The 11,226-nt window shown below is 37.9% G+C and overlaps 1 protein-coding gene across 1 annotated transcript; it reads left to right on the forward strand.

Moving 5' to 3' along the window:
* Positions 1-4,253: 4,253 nt before the first annotated feature.
* Positions 4,254-9,273, forward strand: LOC123031639 (complement decay-accelerating factor-like). The gene is made up of 3 exons (XM_044446854.1): positions 4,254-4,577; positions 7,598-7,798; positions 8,822-9,273. Exons 1-3 carry the CDS (start codon positions 4,499-4,501, stop codon positions 9,079-9,081), a joined length of 540 nt encoding a protein of 179 aa, XP_044302789.1. The 5' UTR covers positions 4,254-4,498; the 3' UTR covers positions 9,082-9,273.
* The last annotated feature ends 1,953 nt before the right edge of the window (positions 9,274-11,226 follow it).

The following is an 11,226-nucleotide window of genomic DNA, read 5'->3' on the forward strand; positions in this document are numbered from 1 at the left end:
GAATTCAGCAAAGGCCACTAGCATTGTGTGTTGGTGGTATTTCATAGTGCTGATTCCCACAGGAACCCCAGGGCCCTCTTCTTCAGTGAATGGTGCTCAAGGTTCCTGCCATGAAAAAAGCAATTAAAGCACATACCATGAAACATCCCTTACAAGATACGAAGTATTTACATCTAGAACAAGGGTGGGAAACTTGTCTTCCAGATGTTCTGGCTTATAACTGTCATCTCTTACCATTGACTGTGCTAGCTAGGACAATGAAAATGCGAAGTCAAGACATCTGAAGAACCACTGGGGACCCACTCCGAACATGGAGGTTTAATTTCCTTAAAATATATATTTTTCCATCTTTTCAAAAATGTTTTACTTTGCTTAAAACCAACATCTTATCAGTTAATGCTTAGATAATGTTATATTTTCCCTATCATTCAGAAAATAAACATGTGCAAAGAAGTATGACAGCTCAGTAAATAAAGCACTTCTCAAAACTATACCTGTTATTTACAGTGTCACAGGTAAGTACCTTTTCTAGATTTCATTATCCAATATAAGGTCTTATAAGCAGATGGCCTAAGTATGGAAATTTTGTAACTATAATGCTCTATAATTATAGCACACTATAATTTACAGTGTAGTCAACCACTGAACAGGTAAACTTTACACTCCTATCTATGTAGTTAAATCCTGACAGCTACATTTTCAAATTAAAAAGCTGTTTTAGAAGAAGTGCAGAATAAAGGGTTCCTATGCCCACCAGTTCTCTGCTCTATATCTGCACTCAGTGGGACCTGTATAGAATGGGAGTAGAGATATAATGCAGAAGAACTGAAGGCCTGGGAAGAATTAAAACTCCTCTGCTTTTGTTTGCATTATAATGTATTTTTAATCCATAGTGAGGTAAACAGTATATAACAATTTGTAGTTAAGAAAAATATGTCTTTGTTGTATTAGAAATAAACTCTTTTATTTTCTTGGATTGAATTTTCATCAGTGATCATCCAGATACTTCCAGGAATTCACAAACAGATCATGAATATGATGGCATCTTCTTGCTGTTGTTTCTGATACCTGGAGTTCAGAAAGGCAATGAAGAAAGCAGTCTTCTATATTTTAATATCTGCTGTAATTCACCCAAAGCAAGACCTTTCCGAGGCTTAAATATAGCTCCAGGTTCAGCTATTGTAGCAACAAGTAGCATGGAAGATCAGAAGATGGAAAGTCTCTTCATGGATGACACATAGACCTGCTGTCTTGACCCCTTTCCTTAGCAGAAATTTTTCAATATTCTGTTTCTTTGTGGTAAAAAATGCAGTAAACATCCAATACACATGATCCTATGGATATAGATAAATAATCTTTTGGTTTATATGCTTATGTTATGCATGCTCAGTTATATTACATCAGTAAGCAAGAGCTGAATCACACGTCTCAGGTGGCAAATTTCAGACACGGTTAAATAGTGTTCCATTATAATTTTATTTATGCTATCTGTTTTGTGTGACTGCTGGGTTAAGTAATATACCCTCTCACTGTTTTGTATGTTAGTGTGAAAATCAGTGAAATGATGTAGTATAAAGTTTTCTCAGCTGAAGTAAATTACTCATTTTTAAAGATCTAAATTACAGCTTTTCTGCACTGAAAAAAGGATTAACACTTTCGTTACACTTCTTTCTGAGTGATCACCCCACCCCCATATTAAACCAAGAGAAATACAGTTATGATATAATGTAACTAGGCATCTATGCTAATAGTATGGAAATAGATGTGTCATAAATTACTGGAACAACCCTGAATTCCCCTATATAGGCAACACTCACAATTTTAGACTTGGTGTGTGGGAGGTGAGGGGGCTACACTTGCAGCATATCTTCATTATAAACATAACTGTTCTATTGAAACCACTTTGTGGCAGTCTTCACATAATATTGACATGTTAAAATGTGAATCTTCTGCTGTAGTTTTCCTTGAAGACACTTGTTCAAACGTCTTTGAAGAACTGATGCACAATGCATGATCATTGTTTTGGTCAGCACCACTGTTAGTAATTTTATCTTGCCTCTTTAATGGGATGGACTCTTTTGGAAACATTCTCTGAATCAAATTAAATTGTTCTACAATTCTGAAAATCCTGCATTACTCCTAATTGTATGTATGTAGTTTCTAAGTGGTACATACAAATGTCATCTTCACACCATTGATATTATAGAGGCCTCTCACAAATTCAAGGCTGAGCTCTGCACTGGAAGCAGGCTGATTTCTGCTAGCATCATTCTCTTTCAGCACTATGGAACAGATCCAGATGAAGAGATATCTGCATTTTGCAGCTTAACTAGGAGATTTAGAGAAGTAAAACAAAAAACCTCAAACAAACAAAAACCCCTTGGCCCTAAATCCTATCCAAATATTACTATAACCTGGATTATCAGCATTCTGGATCACATGAAGAGCTTGCATAGATATAGACTGTCTATCTCAGTCAGTCTGTGTGTGTAGTGGGTGCTGAAAGTGACAGCATGGGGGTGGGGCAAGTGTGTTCCTCCTTGTGTATTGTCAGTTTCTGAATACCTAAATGAAAAGCCAGGAATTGAGGACAGCAGAATTGAAGTGGAGAGGACAGTGTGTGATTATTGTGTGGGTGCAAGGAAGGTGTTTGCATGTCTGCATTTCCTGAGGGTGGGTGGTGTGTTTGTCTTTGGGAGTGTCTTTGAATATGCCTTGTGTGTAAGATAATGTTCTATGTGAAATGGCCAACTGTGTGTGGGGAGGGAAGGGAAAGTGTATCCCATGTTGCTGATTTAGAATAGGAGACATATTGATAAACATTTCCAATGGAAAAAGGAAACCAGAACCATGCACCAAGCTCACCCATCTCTACCCATCTTTTGTCACTGATCTTCATAACAAATGCAAAAAAAAAAAAAAAAAAAAAAAAAGCTGTTTTCAAAGTTGTAAGTACAATAAAATCCTGATTTTCATGTGATATTTTGTTTCAGCTACAATTACTATAGTAGTTTTGAGACTCATAAAGTAACACTATGTGGCTTTTGGTTTTATTTAGGTTTCCACTTTAAACTGTCAGAGGATTAAAAGTATACTTATGCTATTATAAGTGTATAGAACATCAGGCTTTGGTGATGAGTGAAGAAAGTAATTCATGTTGAATTATCTGAGGAATTAATTCTGTGGGACATCTTGTTAAGAATAAAAAAATACGCTGTTGGGGGAGAGGAACACATTGCAATATTTAACCATTTAAGATGGTTGTGTGGTGTTTGCTGGCCTGATCTTAAGCTTTTAAAAAGTCCCTGAAGACCTGCTTGATTACCTTGGCCTTCTCTTGACTTGGCCTTCTCTTGATTTTCCTGGACTATTCTTCTCTGTAGCTGTAGAGTTTAGTGCTGTTTATTGCAGGTATCTGGGAGGTTTTATGAATGCTTATGGCTTTCTTATTTTTAGTTTAAATGTTTATGAATTTTGAACTTTTTACAAATTATGAGCTATATGAATTTTTATGTGTCTTAGGAGGGTCTCTGTCCTAAAAGGTGCCAAGAAATATTTTAAAGTTTAGGTTATCGACATGCCTAATGGGATTATTTATGCACACACACCCAGGTATGCATCAAACACAGCAAGATTGTAAATTATTCAATATACGGCCCAGCCTCTGCCGCAATGTCTTTACATCTATAGCTATATGTATGTTCCCTTTATAGTTAAAGCTCCACATGAGGAAAAAAGCATATGCAAGCAATGTAATAATTCAAAACAGTTTATAATATAGTTAACACCCTTGTAATATAGGCACAAATATAGCAATTCACCAAAAAAAATCAACTGAAATGTATCATGAGCAAAGACAAAAACCTGAAACACATGGCCTTTAGTCCTGCATAAAACACCAGAACACGAAGAGGGGGCCTAGCAAATCTGGTCTATGGAATGATGCCTCTGCAACACTGGGATAACGCTAAACTGCCCCAAGACATTGCCTCTTCGCCAGAGGTGCGCCAAATGGGGTAGCGAACTGTTACTACAATCGTTTATCTTATTTCCCACGATTTAACTCAGTAGGGCGTATTTCTGAGCAAGCATTAGGCAGTTGCACTGTGTGAAATTACGTTGCTTAGAGGCTTTTAATGATTTAAAGCAAGTTTCCATAAAGAGTTGAAAATTATCTCATGACCTTGCTATTATCTCTCGCCCGAGACTCTCGCCAACAATAAGCACTGTACTGTCGTTTCGAAACAATACAATAAAATCCAGGAGTTCCTCACGACGGGTCTACGGCACCGATCCTTTTTCACAGAAGGTGCGGGAAATAGCCCGAAACGTGCTACACACCATCTCTATACAAAGAAATCGGCGGTCCTTTGCAAAAGCCTCCGAAGCACGAGCGCGGCCAGATCCAGCGCGCGCTTCTCGCCAACGCCTTTTCGCGCCGGCACGCGCAGTTCCGAGATCCAACGCTCCCTCCGCCGCCTCGCCTCAGCCCGGAGTCATGCAACGATCGCCCTGGCGGCCTCGGCGGCTCTGGGGGGCACTGACGCTCCTGCGCCTGCTGCTCTCGGGATCGCTGGGTGCGTACCGCATCATCCCCGCCTTTTCTCAGGCGGAGTCTCCGGCGGTCGCCCACTCCCTTGCGTCCCTGCGCTTGGTCGCCCTCTTATTCGCGCCGTACGCCGCGCTACTTCACGTGGGAAGGCGTGCGCCCTCGCGCGACTCGGGTTAAATTTCCGGGCGTCTGAGGCGAGCGTAAGCGATGCTGAGTCTTGCTTCAGACACCGTGCGAGATCCTCGAGTTTCACGCTCCCGGCCTGAGGAGGGGTTCGTGGGTGGTGGGAGGGTCCACCCCGGCCCTCATACAGTGAGGCGCGGCGGGATGCGCTGGGCCCTGCCTCCCGCTCAGCGCTCTCGGGGCAGGGGCAGGACTTCCTGCTTGGTAAATATGCATGGGGAAAGCCTTCAGCTTCCCGTGGAATAAGCGTGGCATCTGTTGCAGCAAAAACAAAATAAAAACAGAGAGCCCTGTGTTTCCGTAAGAACCTACCAGATTTATGGTGGCTTATCCTTCTGTAGACTAGGGTCTACATCATTGGATGTAGTGTTTTGCATCCTTTTGACAGTCAACTGAAAAGACGAACCGTTTACCTTGCTTCGCCGGTGCTGACTGTTCACAGCTATTATATTTATTTGGCTTACTAGCTGGGGATTGGCCGCATTCAGGATACTATCCAATATTAGTCCTCTTTAGTGTGGGTCCATTTAAATGAATGAGATTTAAGTTAGAACCATTTTAAGTCTCATTCATTTTACTGGGTCTATGCTACATAGATGCGCACATGTATCAATTTTGCTGTGTGTTATGTGGTGGAAAGCTGTAATTAGATATGCCTTTATTTGATTTCATTTTTATTCCACCGAATAGCCGAGGCTCTCTGGGCAGTTAATAGTTAAAAAGACACAGATTAATTTAAAAGAACAAAACTATAATAGTAATTGCTGTTATTCAGCACAGAAGCATAGCAGTAACAGAATAAAATAGACTATATAAAAACAAAGTTTAAAAGTTAGACTGTTAAAATGCTGGGAAAATAAATTCTTCACCTGGTACTGAAAATAGAAAATAGGCATCAAGCACACCTCTATGGGGAGGTCATTCCAAAATTGGGGTGCCACAAATTAAAAGGCCTCCTTCTGGTAGCCACCCTCCTCATTTCCTTTAGAAGGGGCTCCCAGCAAAGGATTCCCAGAGCGAACCTATATTGAGAATATTTGGCTTTCTCTTGACTATTCTCTCTTACTCTCCATTCAGACTGTTGCCAAATTGTATTGCTCTCTCTCTACAATACTGCAAATGTCAGTAAAAATTCTGATTCATGTTCTAGTCATCTCTTACCTTGGGATGCTCTCTGTGGAGGGATCCTACTACAAGCAATCAGGACTCATTGTGCAGCTTTTCTGTTTTCCTAATTTGACGTTTTATTCCCCCCCCCCCAAAAAAAAACCACACAAACAAATAGAAACTGGAAAAACACTGGAAGATTGCAATGTTACCTGGTAGGCTCTCAATCGCAAAATCTCAGTCCCACACAATCCTGAATCCTTGTGCTCTGTAGTATATTTATAATTAAACAGATAATCAGGATATCAGATCTATTACAGAGTCAACTTTCTTTACCTAGGCTGCAGCTTCTCATATTCTCTGACATTCCACTCTGCTGCTCAATCTTTGGGCTATGGCAGGTCTCTGAAAAAATAAAATCACTGTTGTCTAGATTTGTTTTTTAAAGCAGCCAGATGTTAATCTTCCTCACTAGGGTGCTTCTGTTACATTGCTTGCACCTTCTAACTCCTGGTGGCAGATCCAAGAACTACAGTGGGTAGGTGATGGAAGGAATGTTTATAAAGTTCTGTTTTGTTAATTGACTATTTCAACTACCATTCTGTTGTTACCTGCCCTGATCTGATACTGTTCAGCAGACTATCAAAATAAATAACTTTAATGTATTTCAAGGTTACAAAGATTAGAGGTGATAATGATTTTTTTGGAATATCATTAATACAAAACCCAGAAAAAATATAGGATAGGCTAGTGCTATAGCTTTAAATTAGATAAGTTAATAGGCATAATGCTGTTGCTTTGTCCCCAGCTGCCCTATAAGGGTAACCTCTTTGAGTAAGTGGATATGTGTGAGAATTCAAACTGCTTATATTGGAAGATAATGGTTTTTATTTTATGCTTTGCTTATGAATTTCTTCCTACTGGTTGCAATGGGAAGTGATTTATGTTCAGTTAGCTTCAAGATAGTCTACATTTCCTCTAATTTCAGTGTCATGTCATGGGAACGGGTATGCTATGGGCATTGTGGAACTAATCCTCCTCTCAATCCCAGAAATTTCCATGGAATCAGGAGTATCAGAGAGGCAAGGACATAAGATGTTTTCCACAGTGGTTGGGAATACTTTGTGAGAATGATTTTCCCTCTGTGTTGGACCCTGCTCTATGGGTATCCTTGAAATGGGAGATGTAAATATTGTACAGCCAGTGGAGCGTCCTCCTAGTAACCATAGGATTGTAGCTTGTATGTTTTAAAGCTATTGTGTGAAGTGTCAAAATTGGCAGTGCTAGCAAATGTAATCTACAGTAAAAAATACATTGGGTATGAACTTCTAGCAGTCAGCAACTTGACTGAAGCACTATATTTCATCAAGTGCAGCCACACCTAAAGATAAGCCCAATTACAGAAGTGAGAAAATAATTAAAATACAAGATGTATCTTTATTGTGGAGAATTTATGTGCTTGAACAGAACCTATGTGAACAGAATGAACAGAACCTATGCAAGAGAACATGTGCTCATTTTAATGGAGTTTGCATAGGAAAAATTTCATGGAAATTGAGCCTTAAATAAAGACATTTTGTTAAATGCACTTTTCATATTTTACTCTCATATGTATATGTTAGTGTTTTCTCGATTACATTTGGTATATTAATTTGCCCAAACCCAATTTTTTGTAATAATACCCACCAGAACAAGTACACCAAAATGGTTTTACTCCTGCAGATTTATATAGCAACTATCTATTGTCTTTTAAAGTTTTTTCAGATGATTGTGCTACTGCTGACTTGCCAGAGTTTCCAGCTTCTGAACCAGACCTTGATAAACTTCCAGCTGTTCTTCCAAACCATCATGCTGTTACTTACAGATGCAAACCCGGTTTTAAACTGGTCCCTGTAAGGTTAAACACCACTATATGCACTAAAGGTGTCTGGTCACCAATACAAGATATTTGTGGCTGTATGTATTACTCTAAAAAAGTTCTAAAATTATTTTTGTTATCTTCAAAATATTATTCTAAGAATAAGTACTATGTAAAACATTGAGGGTCTCTCATTATTCTATAGTTGTGATTGTATTCATGTTCACCTGAAAATAAGCTTCGCTGAAATTGGAGGAATATCTAGGTAAATGGCTTCAGACTGTTGTAAATCTGTGGTTCTTTTTAATATGCATTCTGTTCAGAGATTTCAGTTGTTGCAGTATACAGATGATGTTAATGAACATAAAAAGTCCCACAGATCATGATGGTATCTTAGTTTCTTTGGCATTTCAGCTAATGAAAATAAGTAGCTACTGATTTACATTTGAGAAATTGATTTGATTCAATGCATGTTCATTTGGAAATAAGGGTTACTAAATTTAGTGAGATTATTGAAATTGCTATGCATCAGTTATAGTCTGTGTCAGTGTTTTCAGCAGTACTTAAAACCTTTGAAAAATTAAAGGCTTCCTTTGTTGTAGTTTTTAGTTTAGGATTGTTTATTTTGTGTGCATATTTGGACTATTTGTTCTGTCATTGGGCAATCCTACCTATGCAGTTTCTTACTTATGCCTTTCCCCTTTTATCCTAGCATTGTCAAGACTTTGACAAGGAGAAAGGTTAAAATAAAGTAGGGTGGGGGGGGGTTGTTTTTGTTTTTTTGCATCACTGGTAATAGCCATGTCCATTGGCATCATCCAGCTTGCTGAAGATCTGAAAAGGGGCAGTCTGATCCTTCATTCTTTTTAAGCTCTACACTCTTGCTCTAAAACTGATGTATACAAGATTTATATGCAAGATGCACAGTTTGCTGTTTATATACAAGATGCACAGTTTGCTATTTAGCATATCTTTAAATGATGATTTATTGTAAAAATAAACACAATTTGTATTTAAGAACTCCCTGTGATGTAGATGGAGCATAGCCAAATATACTGTTTATATTAATGTTTCCATCATTCTAGACTTTCCATGGTGCTCATATTTGTTTTTGTTTGTAGGGAGCTGCCCTTTCCCACCAATATTAAATAATGCAGAAATAAAAGATGAGTTTAAAAGCCTCAGGGACTTTCCTGTTGGGAAGGTAATAGAATATGTTTGTCATCAAGAAACTGATAAAATACCTACCATTACTATTACCTGTGGTAAAAACTACAAGTGGTCAGAACCTAAAGTATTTTGTGAAGGTAACAACAATTTTGTTTTTGATGAATTTAATGATTTAAAGGTGTTTCTGCAGTATGTTCTGCTTGTTCTGTAAACAATGCTGAGTAATGTTTTTCAAATGTAGGCATAATATTAATGCAAATAGTAGCAGTTGAGATCATTAGAAGGGCACTTATGAGAAAAATAAGAACTTTTTATTTTCTCACTTAGTTACTAATTTTTGAGGGCTGCCTTTCCATCTAAGAGACTACCAAGGTGACTAAACTTCCACTAATCCAAATCATAATAATCTTGAATATTGTTTCAGGTACAATGTAATAAAAAACCATGCACACACAATTGAATTTACTTTGTGTTTCAAATTATCTGTGGAAGAAGCAATGCTATGGTACCTACACAGTGTTTGGTGGGCCATAATATACGTCGGATTCCTAGATTTAGGATCAGAGATAGAGAACTCTGACCCCTGAGCCAGAAATACAGGGTCAACTTCCTTCCCTGCCCCAGGCAGCCAGGGTGGGGGAAAAAAAACTGTACTAGCAGCCTCTCCAGGGTACTTTAGGAGCTAAAGGGGCCAGGGAAGGAAGGGATCACATCTTTTACTCTGCAGCCTCCTTTCCTCCTACTCCAAAGTGATCAGCCAGATAGCCCAAAACTGCTGTCTAGGGAAAATGCATAGATCAGGGTATGAGGAGACTACTCCGTACTGCATGATCATCATCTGAGTTTGATGAACAGCTACATAGGACTGCATCTTTACAAACATATGTGTTAATATAATAACAAAACACCTGTATAGACATATATTCATATTGTTGAGCATTGGTATAATTCCATCTTGACTACATAATGTCTTTTTCAAGTATCTGTGATTAGGTTTCTGTCTTTCATGAAATTTTAATTTATTGGGCTATGGTCATTATAATAGGGAGAGTAATTAACAGAACAAGCCTATGGCCACTAGACAACATTTAGATGGCCATAGGATTGTTGTAACCCCAGCTACAAGGTTAGAAAATTGCTTTGACCTTATGATCAGGGGTTTGAGTTCAGATCTCCCTCCTCTTCCTTGTAGTCACATCTGTTTAATATTATTACAACTTCCCCTTTGTCAGCTAGTTCTATGACAATATTGGGATTAAAAGTTTTAATGTCTGAATAGAGGAAACAGCATATTGATCAGAATCCAACAAAAGTTAGAGTATTATCAAAAATTTGATAGCAGTGTTTTTGGGATAAATATATGTTCTAAAATGTGCATCACAAAACACAGTAAATACAATTGTAGGAATATTAGAGTTTAGTTTTGGTCATATTGAACATCCAGTAAAGCAATTTATTAAATATTATAAAAAGATGGTAATAACAAAGAACCATAAAAAGTACTAGATAACTCAGTTGTTAACCAATAGCTCTAGACAACTTTCAGATCCTTTTCCTATGGAACAGATACTAACTTTATACCAAAAAGCCAACAGTGTGCATGCATCTCATGAGGGAGGGCATTTCATAATCTAGTTGCTTTTACTTGCAATCCTTGTCTCAAGTAAGAATGAAGGACTGGGATCATATGTTCAGCCTGAGATTTTGAGCATTAAGCTTTACTACTGACATTATGATTAGTCAAGAATACAGATGTATGATACTGGAAAACTGAGATCAACTTTAATGTCTCAGAAATTTTGAAATAAGCCTAGTTGGAAGTAGGTGAAGGATATTTTGGGATCTGTGCGTTAAGCTTTTGAACTTCCTTAGAAGGGGGCCCATTTTCATTTCATTAACAACCTTCTAGAAGTTGGTAAATACCTTTCTTTTTAGATGACGTGATTTTTTGTTTAATTTGTCCGTATTTTGTGAGTATTGGATTGCTATTGGTATTGTTTTTGTTGCTGTTCTCATGTTTTATATTATGTTTTTTAATTTTATATTTCATGTGGCACATTGGAAGAATGTTTTAAATTATTAAATTATTTGCTTTGCAATAAGTCAACTAGTACTCTTTGGAGATAAGGCTGAATATAGATATTTTAACATCCATAACCAGTAGTAGTTTTATTTTGAAGTTGGAAATGGCAAGGGATCCATCCTACCTGATTTCAGGAAAGCTGAAACAAAGTCACAACAAATATTTTGTCAACTAGAAAACAACACTGCATCTGGCAAGAATTAAGAGAATTTATAAGGGCTCTGCCCTTCTTCCAAGGCAGTGGTGGCGAACCAATGGCACATGTGCCATAGT

The sequence above is a fragment of the Varanus komodoensis genome, unplaced genomic scaffold (assembly GCF_004798865.1).
Source record: "Varanus komodoensis strain SLA01 unplaced genomic scaffold, ASM479886v1 scaffold1, whole genome shotgun sequence".
NCBI classification, from domain to species: Eukaryota; Metazoa; Chordata; class Lepidosauria; order Squamata; family Varanidae; genus Varanus; species Varanus komodoensis.

Excerpts from the sequence above, each read along its gene's own strand:
- LOC123031639 (XM_044446854.1), top strand. The coding sequence starts at position 4,499 with ATGCAACGATCGCCCTGGCGGCCTCGGCGGCTCTGGGGGGCACTGACG. Across the intron at positions 4,578-7,597 it reads GCTGCTCTCGGGATCGCTGG|TTTTTTCAGATGATTGTGCT; the intron begins GTGCGTACCGCA and ends TGTCTTTTAAAG. Across the intron at positions 7,799-8,821 it reads AATACAAGATATTTGTGGCT|GGAGCTGCCCTTTCCCACCA; the intron begins GTATGTATTACT and ends TTTTGTTTGTAG.